This window comes from Pipra filicauda, unplaced genomic scaffold, assembly GCF_003945595.2.
Source record: "Pipra filicauda isolate LSUMZ 115617 unplaced genomic scaffold, ASM394559v2 scaffold6_size6359152_pilon, whole genome shotgun sequence".
Lineage (NCBI taxonomy): Eukaryota > Metazoa > Chordata > Aves > Passeriformes > Pipridae > Pipra > Pipra filicauda.
In genome coordinates, this window is record NW_024104865.1 from 439,345 (window position 1) to 459,758 (window position 20,414).

The 20,414-nt window shown below is 39.9% G+C and overlaps 1 protein-coding gene across 4 annotated transcripts in view; it reads left to right on the forward strand.

Annotated features, from left to right (window-relative positions):
- Positions 1–104: 104 nt before the first annotated feature.
- The window catches only part of ZFYVE26 (zinc finger FYVE-type containing 26), a 45,163-nt gene continuing 24,853 nt past the window's right edge, over positions 105–20,414 (forward strand). For 2 of the 4 annotated variants that reach the window (XR_005566357.1, XM_027716918.2), the window contains exons 1-18: positions 105–541; positions 2,008–2,086; positions 2,776–2,865; positions 4,667–5,219; positions 6,570–6,700; positions 7,580–7,744; positions 8,837–8,925; positions 9,198–9,349; positions 12,020–12,202; positions 12,765–13,418; positions 14,296–14,385; positions 15,070–15,138; positions 15,762–15,913; positions 17,196–17,394; positions 17,701–17,964; positions 18,145–18,264; positions 18,538–18,702; positions 19,566–19,793. Coding sequence is in view for 3 of the 4 variants with exons in the window: in XM_027716918.2 (XP_027572719.2) it covers positions 105–541; positions 2,008–2,086; positions 2,776–2,865; positions 4,667–5,219; positions 6,570–6,700; positions 7,580–7,744; positions 8,837–8,925; positions 9,198–9,349; positions 12,020–12,202; positions 12,765–13,418; positions 14,296–14,385; positions 15,070–15,138; positions 15,762–15,913; positions 17,196–17,394; positions 17,701–17,964; positions 18,145–18,264; positions 18,538–18,702; positions 19,566–19,793 (3,820 nt within the window). In the remaining variant the exon portion in view is untranslated. The remainder of the gene's footprint in view (positions 542–2,007; positions 2,087–2,775; positions 2,866–4,666; positions 5,220–6,569; positions 6,701–7,579; positions 7,745–8,836; positions 8,926–9,197; positions 9,350–12,019; positions 12,203–12,764; positions 13,419–14,295; positions 14,386–15,069; positions 15,139–15,761; positions 15,914–17,195; positions 17,395–17,700; positions 17,965–18,144; positions 18,265–18,537; positions 18,703–19,565; positions 19,794–20,414) is intronic. The other 2 variants (XM_039389014.1, XM_039389015.1) reach the window with 2 other exon arrangements.

Below are 20,414 nucleotides of genomic sequence, written 5' to 3' on the forward strand. Positions count from 1 at the left end.
AGCTGGCGCATGGGACGGTGGGCGGGGAGGGGCGCGGTTAGCGGGGAAGGGCGGGGCTGGCGCTGCCCGGGCTCCTGCGGCGGCGTCAGGCGCCCCAAAGAAAGATGGCGATTTATTTACATCCCTCCGCGGCGCGGCCAATGGACAGGCGCCTTGCCCGCGTGCCCGCCCGGCGGCGCGGTCAGCTGAGGCGGCGGCCAAGATGGCGGCGGCCAAGATGGTGGGGCTCTGGGGTGGAGGTGCCGGGGCCGTGCAGTAGAACCCAGCGCCGCCGGGGCGGCCGCGCCTGCCCCTATAGGGAACGCGGCATCGCCTGCGCCTGTGTCACCCCTGCCCCTCGTCCAGGGAAGATGCATTCTTTTGGGAGCGAAGAAGCAGTCTCGCTGGAGCGTCTCTTTGGGTTCTTCTGCGAGTGCGTGCGGCATGGGCACTGGGAGCTGGCGCAGGCCTGTGTGCCCCAGCTGAGCCAGGGGCACGGCGATGGCCCTGGGAAGGTGGAGGCAATTCTTCAGGCTCTGGTAGCTTGCCCCGTGGAGGTGAGGTAAGTAAGGTACTGCTCTGGCTGAGCAGACTTGAGTGTGAAGGGGGGAGGAGCAGTTAGCTTAGTGTTGACTGTGGGGAGCCAGGTAGGATCTGGGAAGCAGCACCTATTTCACTGCTGAGGTGCCTTCGGTGTGTCTAGTGGTGCTGTTATGTGAACGTTGACACATTATCACTGACCAAGAACTTAGCAGGCTTTCCAGCCCACTGGGATAACGAGCTGTGTTCGTTTATGTGTCTGACATGGTAATTGAGACAAGCTTAAAACTACTTGTAAGCATTTCAGAACTGATTTTGTTAGATTTTATTGAAGGAGAAAGAACAGCTCTTGAAATTATGTTCCTTTGACACTGAGCTTTGGTTAATTTAGAAGTGGAACCACCAAGATGAGCCCTATAGTTATTTAAAATGTTCTCTTGTTTCCACCTCTTGAAAATCCTCACAGTTTCTAAAAATGTAAACTCTAAAAAACTCAAATTATGCTGTCGATTTCTTATTTTTCTCACACCAGAATTTGAAATGCCATTTGTTTTACTCAATCCTAGTTACGTTTTATCAGTGCTTTTCAAGTAGATGCATATGAAAGGTGACTTTCTGGCACTTCAGGGAACATCGGTATTCTCCCTGTATAATCAGATGATTATACTTCTTCACATTTAAGTTTGTGGAACATTTTGGTAAAGGTTCCAAGAAACAATTTACATTAACAGCAGTTAAAGAGTCTGGAGGAAGGTGTGCACATGGTTAGATAAATATTGCTAATAGCCGTGTCAGCCATAAGCATTTTCAGTCTTTTTATCTTTGATAGATAGGCTATCACATCTAAAGGTTTTAGTTAGTAGTGCTGAGATTTTTAAAGGACAGTAAAATATATTGTCCTTTTTCTTTTTCCTAGTCCCTTTGACAGTACTGAGTATGTTTCCTAACTGTATAGACTTTGGGATGTGTATATAAGTACTGGAGCACTTGAAAAGCTGAAGAAAATTAGAGGGATTCTTTGTTTAATTGGTACATTGCTTCACTTTTAGTTTGGGCATAGAGCTGCACTTGGGCTGCTGTGACCTAAAACTTAGTTTCAGTTTTTCGGGTAGAAATAGACAGAACAGGAAATAGCAGTGCTTGGCAAGTGGTCACATTTCAGAGACATCTGCTGAAGTGCTCCAAGAGGACTATACAGACTGACCTTTAGACCAGAAATAAATTTAATTGTTTTGAAGAACTATGCCTGTGGTATTTGGCCAATCTAAAAGCAGTTATTTGCACAGCAGAAATCACTGAGTTAATGTGCAAGCAGCACCAATATTCTGGTTCCTCTTCATTCTTTTCTGTCTGATTTGTTTTCAGCTTTTTAGTCATCTTTGGTTTTATTTTGCGCAAAGAAATACAAAAATCAAAATGATCTCTGACAGTGTTTTCCCGAATTTTGGACCTTGTATAATCCAGTGTACGTGCTTCTTGCTTTTGTAGATGGGGACAGAATTCTAGCCCATGGAGAACAGCATGGCTTTGGCTTCTTGTGCTGGAAAAATGGCTTGCCAGGAATAAGGTACAGAAACGTCTAGCTGACTTGCAAATGCAGTTTATAGCTCTGACTTCTAGCTGCCTTCCAAGTGCAAAATGTCTGCCCAGTTGCTTATAATGGAACTAAGTTCTCAAGGTATCTGGAGACATGCATTGCTTTTACATTTAACAAATTTGTCAAGAAACAACTGTTAATCTTCACACTGGAGAGAAAAATTGTTTTGGTTCCTTTTTCAAGATATCAGAACTTGGCATTTTAGCTTTGAGCATTCATACAAATGAAAAGCATGAGTGTATCAACTTCTGCATTTGTGTAGCACCCTTCTTACATTAACAATGAAATAGCTCAGACATCAGACAATTCTTTATAAGTTTTAGATGATGAGGGATGTGTGTACTTTTTTTAAAATTAATTTGTTCGTGTCACTACTTAGGCTTGCATTTTTTTTATGTTCTGAGGAATTGATGGGTTTGTAATTCTTGACAAAGTGACACTTATCTCTGTTTCCAAACGTATGGATGAATAAAATCAGCTGGCGTGAAAGCAGAACCTAATTGTGGAATAGCCTTTGACTGAGAATAAGGTATCTTCAGAGCAATATTTCACTCTGCCTCACAATGTTAATGAAACAGCTAAGATAGATTTATATGGTAATGTAGATAAATAAAAGCTTTATTGACTAACATCTTTCCCATACTCATATATGGTTTCAGAAAACTGTTCCAGTTGTTCTTCAGAGAGAAACTGAATTTTTAGTGTTCTTGGAAGAACTACAGAAGGATATTTCTGAGGAAGTCCTAAAGGTGAGCTACTTCTGTGCCCTGTTTCTTCTTGTTAGTTATGCAGAATGTCCAGTTATGCAGAATGTGGGATCGAAGTTAATACTTCTTGCTAACTTGACTGCCTGAGAGGTTAATGTGTTAATAATCTTCCAGGCAGTTGAAAGAGACTGTAATTCAGATCCCTTTCTGAAGTTAATCCAATGTGCCTGCAAGCGATTTCTCTGGTCAGAGTGGAAGCTGCAGGCAGGCAGCACAGGTTTTTCTACATGGTATTTCTAACACACGTCAGTCCTGACTGCAACTACTTGCCGCAGTTTTATATCTATAGACACCTGTAATAATCATAAACCTAAAACCCACTGTGAGCTAAAATAAACTATAGTCAGCAAGCACATTTTTAAATTATGTCTATTTTCTTTTATTTTTCTCCTGAGATCTTAATTTTCATCTCCTGCACACCCCTTTGCCCTGTTCCTGGAAGTTTTTGAATGCTCTACTGTTGTCACTGGTGTTGTTTGGTAATTGGTATGATGTGTGCTCTGAAGTCCAGGACCCATTTTTACATTACTAATTAATACATGCGGACTGATTTATTTGAGAAATGCATGGAAATATGCAAAGATGGATTAATATCAAAAGCAAGTATAGAGCAGAAAATCAGGAAAATTACTAATTATAGAACTGCCCTAACTTGGTGTTAGTTACAACAGATTTAGACCTGACATAGTGTGTGAAATGTCATAAGATGTTGCTTCTAGTCCTATAGATTCTAACTCTTTAAAGATTTTTTTTTTGTTTGCCATTTTTAAGAAGAAAATGGAAAGTTATTATATTCAGAAGCTCTTGGCAACTTTTAAATATGAATAAGGAAAAGATATTCAATACTTTCCTAAAGATACAGGACTAGCAATTACAGGATGAAAACAATCAAGATAAACTTAAATGTTGATTAAAGTAAATCCCCTGGAAGTCTGTTAATGAGTAATGAAGTCTGTGCATGTTGCCATCTAACCTCCAAGGTCATGAATGATTCCACCGTTGTCCACAGTGTCCACCAGCGTTGCACGGAAACATGAGATTCAGCAACCTCTGTCACAATTACTGTCAGAGGCATGTTGGTAGATAGAGCTATGTTTTGATCCAGCAAATGAAAAAACCTGGGTGTTGTTGACTTCTATTCTCATTTTTTTATGCACACCAACCACCTCTCCCGAGTAGTGCCACAAGTGCTGCTTAAGTGATATTCAACTGGCTTGTCCCTCGCCTTCCCACCCGTTATTGGGAGAGCTAACTGGGATTTTTTTGTTTGTGCTTGTTTTCCCATTCCTTGTTCTCGATTGTAGGTATGCTTCTGTTAGGAAGAAAAGTTATTGTTGCTTAAGAAAGAAGTGGCTTCGGAATCTGTTGGTCAGTTTTAAACAAGTTTGGAAAATTGATGAGGATGATGTGGTTGGCAGATAGATAGTATGAATCTGGATAAGTAGGATTAAAAAAAACCCCACTAATCATTATGCTCTTAGTGGCTTATGAATTTACATCAGTATATTGCTAAGAGGTGCCTCAGCCACCCCATAGGGACTGCCTGTGACTTACAGTGTACTTGTGTGTTATAGAATTCTTTACATTTTGTTACATATTCAGACATATCCACTCTTCTAGGAAGGACATTGGATAAGGTGGACCATAAATAGTGGATTTCCTAGGTAGTACAGTGTTTCCAAATTGATTTGTTTGCTTTCAAGTTTCTTCTGTTTTTTAAAATAATTCATTTAATATATTAATGGAGTCTAAAAGGATTACTCTTTTATTATTTCCCTACCAGGAACTGTTTGAAGCATTTGAGTGCACCCAGAACGAGCACATCACAGACAGCAAAAGAAGAGATGACTGCTCTCACAAATTCAGTTTGGATGTTGTTTCAGCTCTCCGGAAGCTTTTAGTGCGGGCTCCCCAGAGGGCAAAAGCCCTGCTGGAGTTCTTCCAGGAGGAACAAGGCACACACAGCTCTTCACTCCAGCAGTATCGCGCTCTACACAACATCTTCGTTGAATTTCTTTGTGACTCCTTGAAATCTCTGCAGAGGCTCCAGGGCAGTTCTGAGATTTCAGCCAAACTAGATCAAAGAGAACTAGTAGATACAATTTATGCTGCTCTCAGTATAGTGACTTTTGATGTGGAGCATCAGGCAGATGAAGTAAGGCACCTATTCAGGGAGCTCTTGGATGTGTGCTGGGCTGAGGGAAGCCCACTGAGGGAGGAGAAGCTACTAAGCTGTATGCTGAGGAAACAGAGCCATGGCCTGTTAAGCCTTTATAGCAGTGTTCTCACAGAAAGAACAAGAGAAAAGTTTTTGTTGTCAAAATCTATACAAAAAGGTTTGTTTCACTTTTTGCTTTGTTTTAATTTCCTGTTTAACAAAACCATTAAGGCATTTAACAGGCAAGTTGTCAAGAAGTCAGGCAGTGTTCTTGCTAAGGAGCCTTAATAAACCACAGAGTCTTGTGCAAGTTGATGCTAAAATGATCCTTAAAGCAAGGAATTGGCATAGGAACACCAGTTCTCTCTACATTTCTGCAGTCTATGCTATCTTCTTTTCTGATCACTTCCTTTACCACCCCTCTATTTCAATCTGCTCAGCATTTCTCTTGATGAAGACCTTGCTTGTAAGAAGATTGACAGTCCTTAGGTATGTAAAGTGTGACTCCAGCTCAGGGTCATCCATGTTGGAGGATGTTCTGTTTATCGCCAGTAACAGTTCAGTTACCTCAGTAATCCCAGAATGTTCAAACCCCTTAATACTGGAAAAGTAAACTTCTGAATGTGGAAGGAGATGTGGAGTGGGCTGATATCCCATCTGGAAAGAAGATGCAGTTTGATTACCTGCTCACTTGTCAGAGCCCAGCTGTTGGTTTTGTACCAGCCATAACTTCACAGCCTCTGTCTAGCTCCCTATGACTGGTACATTTAGTTGTAACTCGATGATTCTGATGGGTCCCCTCCAACTCAGCATATTCTATGAGGATCTCAGCTGAAACTGAATAGCAAGTGATGCCCATGATCTTGACAGTAAAGTGGCAGGTGAGTGTGCAAGGAGGAAGAACTAGAATGCCTACCCTCTTTTGCTCACCACTGTACACAGAGGTGTAAGTCAGTGCGGTTTGTATCCTTTCTTCTCCCTTCACTCATAGGGGTTCCTGAAGGGAAGTTCAGGCTAGTGCGGCCAACTCTGGCATTTCTGATAATAACTACAGTTCCTACTTCCTCATGGGGGAAGAGAAAGGGAGATCCACATTCCTTCACTCTCACTTTGCACAGATCTGAGAAGTTCCTGCGCTGGACAAGTCCTTGCTAAGGCCCTGCAAAGCAGCACAGCATCTCAGAGCACAAGAGAGAATTCATGGAACATACAGAGAATATGTGTATGGCTAAAGAAAGTCAGGCAGGGTGATCTGAGCTGATGCAAACAGTCTGTGTGCTCAGCAGGCTCTTGCTATGTTAATGACTGTCCAGACAGTTTCCTGGTTTCCAGTTTGACCTTTTTATCAAATTTTTCTGCTTGGCCTTCTTATTTTCCAGTAACAATACTTGAGAATCTTAGCTGTTAACATGTAACAGCTGGTTAGTGTTTGAGAAAATGTTGAGTGTTTCTCAGTTTAAATCAGTAGCAATTATGCCTCTGTTAAAGGTACCCCTCTATACTGGAAACATGTTGTGATGTTTTTTAGGTTCATCTGAACAGCTGGATACAGAGCGAACTGTGATGAGTTTGTTCTCAGATCCCATAGAAGCTTCTTCTTGGAAGACAGCCTATTTCTACTGCTTGAGCAGCAGCAAGCACTTTCTGGAACAGATTCTGGTACAGCCATAAAATCATTAACAGGGAAACCCAATGGAGGCCAAAGTCAGTCCCTGTATTGATCATATCTTGGTGGTGCACAGAAGCATTCTGTATTCATACAGTGTTTACCAGGGGTTATGACTAATTGGAACAAGGGGGTAACTGGTGATAACTCCCCGACTTGCATCTGTGTGATGAACATAAAACAGCTAGTGAGATTTTGGGAAAAGCTCATCTTCATGCAGACTGAAGATTAAGTCTTCAGGATTTAAGAAGTCCCGTGTTCTGCTTGTAATTTTGTTGGATACTCAATTTACCTCATTACCTTGAACTTGTTGCTTTGCTTTTCTGATGCTGGTAGACTTGGGGCTGTGAGATTAGTTTGCATGGTAGATTATGTTTTAATTTATGTTAATAAGTTATGTTTAAAAATTTATGTTTTAAAGAGCTTGAAGACCTGATGAAAAATAGTGTTTGAAATTTATTGATTTGAATGTATTTACATAGATAGAAAAAGTAAATTGCAGAGAGGTGGTCACTATTAAAATGAGAGTTTTGAAGGTTGAACATATTTCCACTTCGAAGTAATATGCTCATAGAAGTCTCCTACATAATGTCCTTGACAGAGACATAATCACTAGGAGGAATGTAAAGATAATGTAGAGTGAGTGTGAGTTGGCTCTTTAGTAAGCTTTTGAAGTGATGTTTTTTTCCTTAAGACAACTTTACTGATGAGTAATCTGATGGTTTGGAAAATGTAAGTTCAGGGAAGTTCCAGATGCAGAACTTCCCTATTTTTGAAGCTAATATTGAAATGGCTACTTGCTTACATAGTCTGCCAGTACTATGGGTCTCTACATTCTGGAAAAATAAATACTTATTCCTTTTGTTTTCTAGGTGACTGCATTAACTTTACTGAAAAGAGAAGACTACTCAAGCCTGAACGGTTTGTTGAGGAGAGAATTCAACCCCCTTAGCCGTCTCTTGGTGTTGCTAGGATGGACTCATTGTCAAAGCTTGGAATCAGCAAAAGCATTGCTATGGACTCTACACAAAACTCAGGTGAAAGAAAGTGACAGTATCCCAGTCTGAGTCCAGATAATGCAATTTGGTTGCAAAAATAAGTAAAACCACGTCTTCAGTGAGAATGTTGGTCTTTCTCAAAATGGGATTTTAGAAAGCTAAGATGCTACAGTTATGTGTAGGTAACATAATTGGACGCTTTCCTTCCTTCTTTTTGGTCAGCTGTGAAGGGAGTGTGATTGCACAGGAGACTCTGAAAGTTTCTCATGCATAAACTCCACAGCTTTTGCTGTTAACAAAGAAAGAAAAACAGCAATGGTTGTTGATGTTTTGAAAAGACCTGGGGGTCTTTGTTTTGTGTAATTTCCTCCAGTGGGTCATCCTTGGATAGTGGCTAACTCTGGTCACAGCTAGCCTGAGTTCAGCAACAGAGTAGCTTGGAAATTCCCCATACTTATTCTCACAGTGAAATGATAAATTACAAGAGTTGTGAGTGGAAGATCCACCTTGTTTGTGGGCAGCCTTCATCTGTGCAGAAGAGAGGGTTCCAGCTCTGAGGGTGTAGTTGCACTTCAGATGAAGTCTTGTGGCTGGCAAGTGGCTTAGATGGCAGAAGTGTGGAGATGATGAGCCTTGTGCTGCTGGATCATGGTGTAGATTGAGGCTGATATTGCCTTAAGGGAGTTATTGTCTATTCAGTAGCCTCTGAAAAGTGAAACTTTGAGATCTGATTTTAGCAGGCAGTCATCTTTACTAGAAAAGCACATGGAAAAGGAGAATAACTGTCTGCTACTCAGTATGTCATCTGTTCTAATACATGATTAGTTCTAGAGTTTTTGGATTGTTATTAAGAAGCATTAATTTGCATTTTGAAAGCTAATCTTGAAAACAGGTGTAGCCACCTTTCCATGGTCTGTAGATGTGTCAGGGGGAGGCTGACTGACCTCTATGTTCCATCGGAATAGCCCTTCTTTGCTGACTTTGTAATAAAACTGGCAATTTTCTGTATTCGAAAGTTATTATCTGGGTAAAGAAGTCTTAGGAACATACCATATGTGACACAGGCTTGGTTCTGCTGTCTGATTGAGGGATTTGTTGTAAAGAGGTTCTTTTATTTGTCTTTCCATTTAGGATCTGTGCAATGATTCAGTATTGAAAGATTTTTGTGATGGGCTGTGGGCTCATGTGGAAGTTCTTGAATGGTGCATGCAGCAAAACAGGTAAAGTGATGAGAAAGACTTTTTCCAAACTATCTTGCCAAATCTACCTATTAGTTTATGTATGCAAATAGAAAAGGTGTTATTTTCTTGGCTAATCATCTGACAGTGACTCTATATCACAAAGGCTCGAAATTGCTTCATGGGCTGCAGTTATGCTCTTTGTTTTTCTTTTTAACTGCAGTAGTTTGGTTCAGTCAGAATTAGAGTGGTAGTTACGTCTTTAAACTTGACTGAGATCTAAATCTGTGCCACCTCTTTGTTCTCTCTTCTAGTATTACTGTCCCAAGGAAGGTTCTTTTGCAACACTTGCACAGTCTGGATTGCCACACTGCAGTGTACTCTCTGCATCATCTCACTAATCTTCTGGCACTGAATGAAGACGATGTTATTGAGCTTCTTCAAAAGGTTCCTGCTAGAGACCAGGGTAAATGTGCAGGGTAAATGTGTAGGGTCGTGAGAACACAGAAAACTCCCGATCCATCGAGTGTGTATACTCAGTATTTCTGCCAGGAAGAATCTGTTCTTTTGACCTGTTTCTGTGACTGTGTAAGATAGTGTTTATCAGCTGTTTTGGAGAAGAAATCTAGAGAGTATGTGGAAATTATTTTAGAATTCTTTTAGGGAGTAAATTGTCTCCCAAGAAGGAGTTATGAGATCTCACAGATCTCTGAAAGTGCTTCAAAATGGTAACAAGACTTTGCATGTGTTCCTAAAATGTGCTGCTCATTGTAACTCCTATACTGTGTAATACCCTTAGTTTGAAGTGTATATGTATGGTTTGGATTTCAGTCACCTCTGCACTGCAATTTAAAATCAAAGGGCAAAACCAGATGAAATAGACAATATCTCATACTACAACATCTTCATTTTTGAAAGATACAAAAAAGTTTTTTCTTTCTTCTAATAATAAGTGCTACCAACTTTACTTCAATATTTAAATCAGTAAGGCTTACCTACAGGCTGTGTTTACATAACTCCTGCCTCACTTCTCTCACCTTCCCGTGTTCTACTTGGGTGCCTAAAATACCTGAGATTACTAAACATGTTAGTTCACTTAGAAGTGACTCTCCCTGGACACTCTGGATTGCAGCCTGTATCCATGTTCAGCTGCTGCTATTTTAAGGCTGTTTTCTCTTAGGGCCTCTGAATAATGATGTAGAAGCTCAGTCTTCCTGTGTGTACTAGAACCTAAGAAGCTGCAATTTTTTGTGCCTTATTCCTTCTATGGTTTGGGATTTGTACATGTGTAATTTCAACCCGAGTTGTGTAGAGAGCTCTCAGTGATGGATCTTGCACAGATTTTTCCAGGTTGCCTAGTGGGAAGCAGTTTTGTCTCCTTCCAGTATCATATTGTTGTGATGTTGGTTCCCAGTTCTACTTTTACAGGTTTTGGTGTTAAAATTATCATGACAGTTGTCTTGAATAGTCTCAAAAGATGTAATGATTGAGACTCTGTATAGATCTTAATTTTCAGTGTCCTGCTTTTTGAAATTATTTTGTTGCTGCTGGTGTTGGTTTTGGGTTTTTTTAACCAGTTCTTACATTTTATTTCTCTTCTGCTTAAATTCTGTCAAAACTTCAAAAACAGGAAGAGGCAGTTCCATCATATCTTCTGGGAGCTGCATGACTGTAGCAAAATAACTCTGATTGCGGTTTCTCTTCTTTTTTTTGTATCACAGTAATTTATGGAACTAATTAATGGAAGATAAGTCCTCCTTCTCTTTTCAACTCAGTGATTATTGCAAAATTCAGATAATTCTATAAACACTGTCTATTAGAATCTCCTTTAAAATAATCTATTTCAAAACTTAAAAGGAAGAGAGGAGTCATAAAGTTTTGATTCATCTGACATGGTAGTATGAACAGGTCTCCTCCCCTCACCCCACATACTTCCTCATCTTCCCCTTCTTTCTCATAGACATCTGTCAGCTGCATTACTGTAACCAAAGTAGTGGTATTGGTAGACACTTGTGTTCAGGCCATGGGTAACACTGGCTTTGATCTGTCACACTAACAAAAGAAATGGTGGACAGCAATTTCCTCATGAGTTACAGTATTCAAGAATAAGGTGTTAGAATTTCTGGCATAGGAAGAAAAGTGCTTATCGTTAAAGAATAGTTCTTCAGTATTGGTACAATGAAAAGGATTCATTTAGATGGAAATACTGACAGAGACTCACTGCATCCAAGTCTTTCCACATGTATAATAATACAGGAGAGTGGATTCCAAGCACTAATTTAACACCCTGTGTGATTGTGTGTGGTTGTCTTTTGTTTGTTTGTCTGTTGTGGGCTTTTTGTCTTTTTTAACCTTTGTACAGTAGTTGGATAATTCATAACAGAACATATGACACTACATTGTGTGACTGGGTGAAGGGGATGATGATGTGACTTTTACGTAATTTGCAGTTCTGCTGTTCTGTTGTACTAAGGGATCATGTCTGGCATGTGATACTTTTCCTCAAAAAAAGGGAGAAGTGCAGTACTTCTCTAAGTCACCTTTAGCATAAATGTGTGAAGGAGACTTGTGGGACTGTACTTTTTCTTGAATCGATTGCAGATTGTATTTGATCTCTATGGCCAGCCATTGTGGGTAGAATCAACTGTGATACCTGTTTATTAGCACAAATCTGTAGCAGTGGTGGTACTCTATTCTCACGATGATCATAGCCAGTCTACACTGTCTCCCTGCTTATCTACTGTGTACTAGAACACAGAATTCTAAGATACTGAAGTGACAGAGGGTTTGTCCCTCTGTTGTAAATGAAGCATTCTAGCTTAACCACATACTTCTAATGAGACTCGTTATGAGCAGATTTTGGTCATTCTGTGCTGTAGCCAGGCCCTGTTACACAAATTCAGAGAAAATTTTCTTTTTAGAAAGGTATCCAGACCTGACTTTTCTGTGCCCATCCGTTGTGGGTTGGGTTGTTGGGTCTTTTTTCCAAAATTAACAGTGAGATAGATCAAAGATGAGGTGGAAGTGACACTGAAGAAGAAAGACTGGATAGATATTGCTGTGCAGGAACTGCAGGAGAAAATTAACTTTTCTTGTCTACATCCTACCCCCTCACTGCTCTAATTTCCCTCCACAGCAGCAACACTCGCTAACACCCTGAGTCAGCAGCGCAATCTGGCGCTCTTCCGAGCGTTTTGTGCCATGAAGTATGCTATCTATGCTCTCTGTGTGAATTCACATAAGCATTCCAAGTGCAAGGATTGCATACGCAGCCTTTTTGGTCATATCCCTGAGGATGCAACTTCTGAGGAACCAGCAGGTGATTGGCCTCCTTTCTCAGGTTCAGTAGCTTGTGCTTCTCCAGTTGCTGGGCTCTGAATTGGAATAATGTTGCACCCTGTGTACATATGGTGGTTTTATTCAGTGGGCTATGGATGCTTTGCAAACAAGCATAGTGGCATTTCTTTGAGGTGCTGTTATCTTTAGTAATAACATATAAATAAGCTACCTGCCTTGTTTTAAAACATTTAAGGTAATTGTCCAAAAACTACAGTGCAAAAAGAAAGTGATATAGGATGGTAGTGGCAGGAATGCTTTTGCAAGAGCTTTTGATTTCCGAGAGCTGAAACTGAGTCAATGACTAAAATGGGTGTAATCTGAATTTGCACATCATTGAACAAAGTGATAATTGGCATTACTCAGAGGGAGGAGGCACACTACCTTTTTAAATGTAAAATATTGGACATATGTTTACTTGATTTGTGGAGGAGTGATTTGGTCTGAGCCACTGGGACACTTTCCTCTGCTAGGATTTTCTTAAAAGGAACCCCTGAAAAATGTAGTAAATGTTCTTTTCTTTTTTTTTTTTTTTAATTATACAGATTGGTCTTCAGTATTTCCTCAGTACATTTTGAAGTGTCAGCGGTTTTTAAGGAGCGTTCCTGCTCCTCTGCGCCTGGAGGTTTTGGAGAATATTTTCTCCTTACTTTTTGTTTCCTACAGCGATCTCCATACTGAGACTCTTCTACCTGAGGACTATGCAGAGGATGAAGACCTTGACAAAAAGAGTACTACTAGGACTGTAGAAGGCAGTGCTAGTTGTTGGTCTTCCACCTCAGAAAGTCCACAGCACCTAATAGAGACTGAAAAGAAGTTAGAGGGGCACCTGCTGGCTGCACAGACAGTTCACACAGATACCCGAGATCTTTGTGACTCGATGTTAGGTGGCAAAAGCTGTGAAACCTCTAAGCTGAGCTACCTGGATCTGAAACACTTCACCAATGATGTTACTGGATTTTTAGTGGATGATGTGGCCATGGATGCCTTCCTCACATTGCTTCTCAACCATCTGGAAGAAATTCAGAGTTCTCTCCCGTGGGACTCCAGTAATGTGCTTCATGAAGAGCTGGAGCTTATTGAGTGCTTGAACCTTTCTGCAAGCAGAGATGCCTTTGGAAATCGCATGTTACAGTTTTCCAAATACCTTTCTGAAGCTCACTGGCGATTCAAGGTGGTGACGAGTAACAGAAATGCAGGTAGGCTTTCTATTTTGCACTTTCTGATATATCAACACTGTTCTTTTACAGCTGTCCAGGCAGTGATCTCATTCAGAGACTAAATTCCCTGAGCATCTTACTGAGGGAGCACATTCTGGCAGATACTGGGAGAGTGACCTAGTTGAAGATCGCTGGGTACTTTTACCATTCTCCAACAGGAGCAATCTCTATGCCAATCAGAAGTTTGGGGTTTCTGTTTTCCCTCCCCTTTGTGGACACACTGCTTCTGTTTGCTTGTCTTTCTCCCGCTTCTTTGTCACAAGTCACAGTGCAGTGATATGAAGACACATGGTGGTGGTGGTGTTAGATCTAGTGCAAGCCAGATAGTCTCAACTCATTTCTGGACAGTGTTGATTTAGCCTAGTCTGGAAATTTTAGGAACATGTAGCAGAGTTGTTGACTGGGTCAGGGTTCATACTACCCTGCATTACTGAAGAACCCAGTTGCTTCAGCAAAACAAGTCAAACTCTCTCTTTTACTATTATAATTCTTATCGTTTTTGCTTTGTTTCTAGCTCCTTATATACTTAAACTATAGATATTTTTCTGTATAGTTGGAATCATTTATGTTGGAAGAGCCCATTAGTACTCATGAAGGATGTGTGAAAGGTAGAGTATGTTCCAAGCAACTTTGGATGTGAATGTGAAAAATACACTGTTGGTTGAATTGCATCAAAATTACATCAAGATGCTGGTTTAAACTTTACTGCAGAAGAGCTCTTAGCTGAGATAACTGTGTTTCCTTTGGAGATTTACCATCAGAGTTCTGCCTATGTAGATGTGCTGCTAGATTCTTTAAGACAGACAAATAAGAGTTGATGGCCATTTGGTAATGTTTTTGCTTAAATCTTTCACAGAACATCAGCTTGCAGCCTCCAGGAGATACTGCTCTTTAATCAGGTGCTCCAGCCTTAAGAAACGGAGTAGATCTCGAAGGTACAAGACAGGTAGGTTGAAAAAGTGACTTGGAGAAGACATCTCTGAAATGCACATAATTTTGCTGAGCTCACAGCTGAATGCAATTAGACTTAATGGCCGAGGAGTAGAGAACTAGATTTATTTATGTTGTTTTTCTGACTGGTTTGAAGTATCTTAGTCCAGTCCCACTTGGATTGAGATTGTTTTCCTAAAGCTCACCTGTTTAAATAATTTCTTCCATACATAGTCCAATTTGGGGCAGGGGAGGACTTCAACTACAGTACCAATTTTTCCCTTTTTCCACTATGTCCAATGACTGGTATATTTTCTTTCATATCACAGTATTATCTAGAATGTGAATTTGCAGGAGTTTGTGGTGTAAATTGACAGCCTTAGGAGAAAGTTGTGTTCCTCACCATTTCTCTATTTAGCCTTTAAAAGGCATGTCTGGTTTTGGAGTGGCATGTTCCAAAATAAGAAGCTTTAAAGTACCTGATGTGAGTCAGATGGGCCACCCCAACGTAGTCTCTTGCCCAGCATTTTCTTCAAATCAGCAGTTTTTGCATTTACCATAGACAACAGTGGTGGCTGATTTGTGAGATACTCTTGAATATCTCTTGAGGTTGCCCGATCTGTTATTTGCAGTAAGTTTTAATTACCTTTTCTGGAAAAAGTGCATTTAATATGCTGGTTTTGATTTGTTTGCATTTTAGATGGGAAAGAGGGAATTTCCAGTCCGTCATTAGAAGGTACAAGTAGTGAGCTAAGCACCAGTACCTCAGGTATTAACCCACGAAAGTAGTATTTCTTTGTCTTGTCAATGTGCATGATGAAGTATTTGCTTGACTAGTTAATGTGAATTACTGCTCTATGCAGGACAGAATTATAACTTTTCACTTCTCAGAGCTCCCATTTTTGGCTGACTTTTTCTAGTTAGAATAATATATATGTCTTCTTCTGGAATAAGAAAATTGGATTTTTCTTGCAATCTTTGGCTTGCAGGAAACACTATGCAATGTAGTGATGTGCAGACCATCAAAAAAGTTAGTGGACTGGTAGCCATGTAACCTAAAACATGCTTAGGCATGCTGGATTGATTTAATAGGTCCAATACTTTAGACTTCTCCCTTTATCCAGGTTGAATCAGTGCCCTAGCACTGCATGCATGTTATGTAACTGCTGAACAATGTTACATTGGGCTGGGATCCAAATTGGAAGTTCTGACCAAATAGTGAAATGTTATAAGAGTGTTTAACAAGTTGTTGATCTCTTTACCCTAAAACTTGCTTGTAACTCTGCTCCTATATTTTTGTGTTAAATATATGAAATGCTGTTATCTGATAGTTTGCTGTTATCAAGTGAAATGTGTTTTCCTTGATATGTACTGATTAATTCTCTCTTGCAGAGGGAAGTACCAGTAGTATGTCTGGCTCGAGTGATTTGGAAAGCAGAGCTAGACCACATCAGCAGAACCCCCTCATTCCTATGATGCTTTCCCCTCCAGAATCACTGTTAGTTTCTTGTGTTTTGAGAGGAAACTTCTTAGAAGCCCATCAGGTAAATGTATGTTTTGATTTTTGAATGAAGTTCCTGCTTCTTCTGCATTTAGCAAGCATAGGGCTGAAGCATCTGCATTCCAAGTGAAAGAATGACTTCAGAAGTAGAAGCAAGTAAAAGGAACAAAGATATTGCAAACCAACATCCCAAGGATTCAGGTGGTCTTTTGCCTTTTTATATAAAAATACTTTTCTCTAAACCTGGGTTCTCAAAGCATGCCGATGTTTGATGAGAGCTAGCCAAGCACAGTGTTTCAGCTGAATGAAGAACACAAAGAGCTCATGTGAAGTCTCATGAGGAAGCAGCATCTGAACTGCTTTTTAGTCAGTGATTCAAAACCACAACATTCTGCCACTTGTAAGCTTGGCAGAAACATGCAAACGTATTCCTCACCCAAAACAGAGCCAAAGTGGAGATTACATTTATTTGACAGAGGTATGTTTTGAGGCTAAATTCATGGTATTAAAAACGGACAGAAAGACTTGAAATCGACAGTCTGCACATTTGTAGTTCTTTGTTCCCTGGCAACATACCTTTGTGTGGCTTTTGGGTTGATGCTCTAAAAAAACATCTTGATGTGCATAAATGATTGGATCTGCAAAAAGCAGTGACATGGCTAAGTTTCAGATAGCCGTATCAGAGCAGTTAAGATCATTTAAGCATTGCATTAACATCAGCTTAGTGCTCAACCCATTAGTTCTGTTTGATGCCAAGCCTGCCACTTCATCTTTTCCCTACTTGCAGGGCCAAAGAAGCATTTTATTTTGCTTTGTTGCCTTGATTTTCAGTATCGCTGGTGATAAAGAATTTAAGCTTGGTTTGTGTTCTGTTGTTTTGATAACAGGAACTTGCACAACTCTGCCTAGCTACTCTGTGTTTAAATTTCTAGAAGGTATTCCTTGCTGAATAAGAATTTGTTTAAAATAGTTTACTTTGGAGGGCAGGCTTAATAGATTTCTCTTGTTACATAGTGTATTGAAATTGTGAAGAGTCATTTTCAAAGCTGTGGTTTATGGAAATTAATTCAACACTAGCCCTGCAGCAAATAATAGCTGAGCTTTATAAAAATAATTGAAAAATGTCTCTAAGGTTTTTTTTTTTCAAGTACTTAAAACTCTAGAAAAAAACCCCACCATTTCAGCTTGTTGTCTGTGGGGACATTTTTCAGTTAAAGTACCTGTTTTATTTTATTCCTTCATCTGTAAAACCCACTAAAGTTTTCTGACCTTTGAAAACTTCTTTTGACATGCTCCGTAATTATATCTATTGTTATTTTTGTAAGGTGGCTTTGATGTTTAATCTGGATACTTCCCCTTGCTATGGTGAGTTAGTTTTCATGGAGCGCTACCAAGAGGCGGTACGAGAAATGGCAAGAGTGGAGCACAACATTGAGAATCAAGTATCAGATGGCACTGGAGGCATCAGGAAATCTGGCAGTGGCCGTTCAACTCTGCAAGCTATTGGGAATGCAGCAGCAGCTGGTAAGGACAGGGCTTTTTGAGTTGTTCTCATAAAAGGTGAAGTGGAAAACAGGAGAAAGCAATTTAAATACTTCCAAAATAAGTAGTGTTTGTTCAGAAGAGTATGTGCTGGTTCTTTGAGTCAAAAGGAGACTAAGGATGCTGAAACTCGCTGTTGATGCCAAATTAATTGTATCCATTCTATGGTGTTTGGTCCATGAAGCAGGCCACCTGCTTTCTATAAGCATTAAAAATAGTTACCCATGAGAGGATCTGATATAATTATGGTGTTTAATTAGTGATTGTGTATTTTGATGACACACGTAGGTATGGTATTTTATTCCATCTCGGATGTTACTGATAAATTGCTTGCAACTTCTGGAAGTCTCGCCCCTACTCTCCAAGAAAACTTCTGGATCAGGAACATCCAGCTGGAGCATACTGATCCTCTGTGGGAAGCCCTTGAGGACCTCAGTCCTTCAGCAATGGCAGCGTTTGACCTAGCTTGTACTCAGTGCCATCTTTGGAAGACGTGCAAACAACTTTTGGAGACAGCAGAAAGAAGACTGTACCACAGCCTGGAAACTCGGGGTAGGCTTTTGATTTTTGTGTTTATCAATGTGGGCCTGGGAACAGAAAGTGTCTCTCTGTACTGCGTCATTTGTGCTAACATGAGTTTTAATTAAATCTCATTTTGTACTTTCATGTTAGCTTCTCCTTTTTCCACTCCTAACTTTAACTTTGTCTACTTTTGCACAATGACTGTTCCAGGCCACCGACCTGACTTTGTCTTACTGCACTCTGAGGGTGTAAAAGGTTTCCCAGCAGTTCTCCAGCAAATAAGTAAAATTCTCAACTATTCCTGCACATCACAAGGTCAATCCAAGCCAGGTAGTATACTTTACTGATAAGGCTTTCTGCTGAAATGTGCTTAAATCAAATTTTTGCCTTCTGTTGCAATGGAAATTCGAACTTTCCATTTTTTAGCTTAACATTTAAAATAAAAAACAGAGGGGGGAGATGACCCAAGCTCAATTCTGAATAAACTTTGAAATGCTTTGAATTTGTTGTATCATAATACAGTTTTGGTTCTGTGGGCCTTTTTCTATGCAAAACATACTTCTTTCTTTGTTACAGTTGCCGTTTCTTTCTCCCTCTTTGTAGAGTTGTCAGATGAGAAAATAGGGAGTCATTTTCGATGCAGTATTGTAGACCTTCTGCAAGCTTGCTACCCTGCCTTGACTGAAGAAAGTATTACTAATGAAATTGTTTTATCACAAAATCTGGATCAAATCCTAAAAGCACTGACACATGTTGAATGTTCTGTGGGTGAGTTATTTTTGTGATCACGAAGACTGATATATGGCTCTAAATTTTTGCTTTGGCCTTTCCAGACAGCAGTAAATCTAGTAGTAATGCTCTTTGACATATGCATGAATATATATTTTAAAAATCATAAATGCAAAGTATAAAACTTATCTGTAATTCTTATATTCTGGGCATTAGTTTTCAAAGCTAAAGTTCTGAACTTATCAGAGAAGTTATTATTTGTCCTATTTCTCTTCAGTCCTAGCAAGGAATTCTTTAAGTGTATTTTAATACAGCAACTTATAGATAAATAGGTGTACCCTTACTGTTTTGTGTTGTTTTTTTTTAATAAGAAAATGGAGATAAACTTATAAAACCTTTGTAATATCATAATACCTTCTAATTTTCATAGAGCTTTCATAAAACTTTTCAGAAGAAGTCTTCCACAGTTGCTTTTTCTCACACTTCTCTTCACTATATAGTGCTGGTGGGTTTTTTCCATTGTTTTTCTCCCATTCACCAAATTTCTAAATGGCTTTTTGGTGTTTTTAAAATATTAAAGAGCAAAAATTTAAGTGAGCTCTAAAGAGCTAAATGTTGTGGAGCGCAAGGACTGGTCAACACCTATGTTTTAAAAGAAGTGTTAACAATACAGAACTAGACATATTTTGGGTCATGATTGCCAATTTAGATGAACTAAAGATTTATTCTGCTGTGAAAACTTCTCTTGCTTTCAATTAAATTATAATGCCTGTACTGAGATCTATAATTGCAGAGAGAAAATTAGCCTAAAGCATTTCTCTCTCTTTCTCCCCAACCTCCCACCACCCCTTCTTGACATTTAATCTTTGAATCTTGGATGTACATCTGTTCTCTTCAACTAGACTCTAAAGGGAGTCTTCTTGGCACCTTGATGGAGCAGGGCTCTCTCAAACCTGCAGAGCTGGAGAAGCACCTTGTTTGGAATCAAACACAGCTTCTGCTGAGAACTCTTGACCAACATGCCCAAACCATGCCAGAGAGCAACACACAGACAAATTTTGTGAAGGCCTTCCTTGACTACATCACTACACTGGCTGCTGTTGTGCTACGAAGCCTGAATGCAGAGCTGGGTAAGAGGTTTCTACAGAAAAGTTTGAGCTGAGGTGCAGGTACCCAGACTGGCCTGATTCTGGAAAGTAATTGTGCAAAAACTGTTCCTTGCCAAACGTACCTACTACCTGTGCATAGTCAGATCTTTTGATTTCCACTGATTATTACATTTTCTCAAGTTTGTTTCTTAACATCTAGGACACCCACAGCTCAGATAAAAATAGCCGATGGCAGCAGGAAAATGAGAACAGATTCTGCACTCCATTTAGACAAAACAAACAACCCCTGACCTCCAAAAATTCTTAGCACTGCCCTGTAAGGCGAGATTGATTTTCGCATGCAGTGGATCAACATACTGTACACTTTACGGCTTTAGAGACAGCGAGTGCCCTTCTGCTCCACAGGGATAAGCAAAGAATGCGTAGAAGGCCATGCAGAGGTAACTAGGCAGAATTTTTTCATAGAATCAGCAGATGATGGTTGTCCATGAAAAGGAATGCACCATTAGCACTTAAAGCTGTCAGAAGAACAGAACAACTCACTGTGCTAGGAGAAAAAATGCTTGTCTGTTTTTTAAAATTGACAGTAATTGAGCTGCACTACTGTAAAATACCACAGCACTGATTTCAGAGAATACCTTC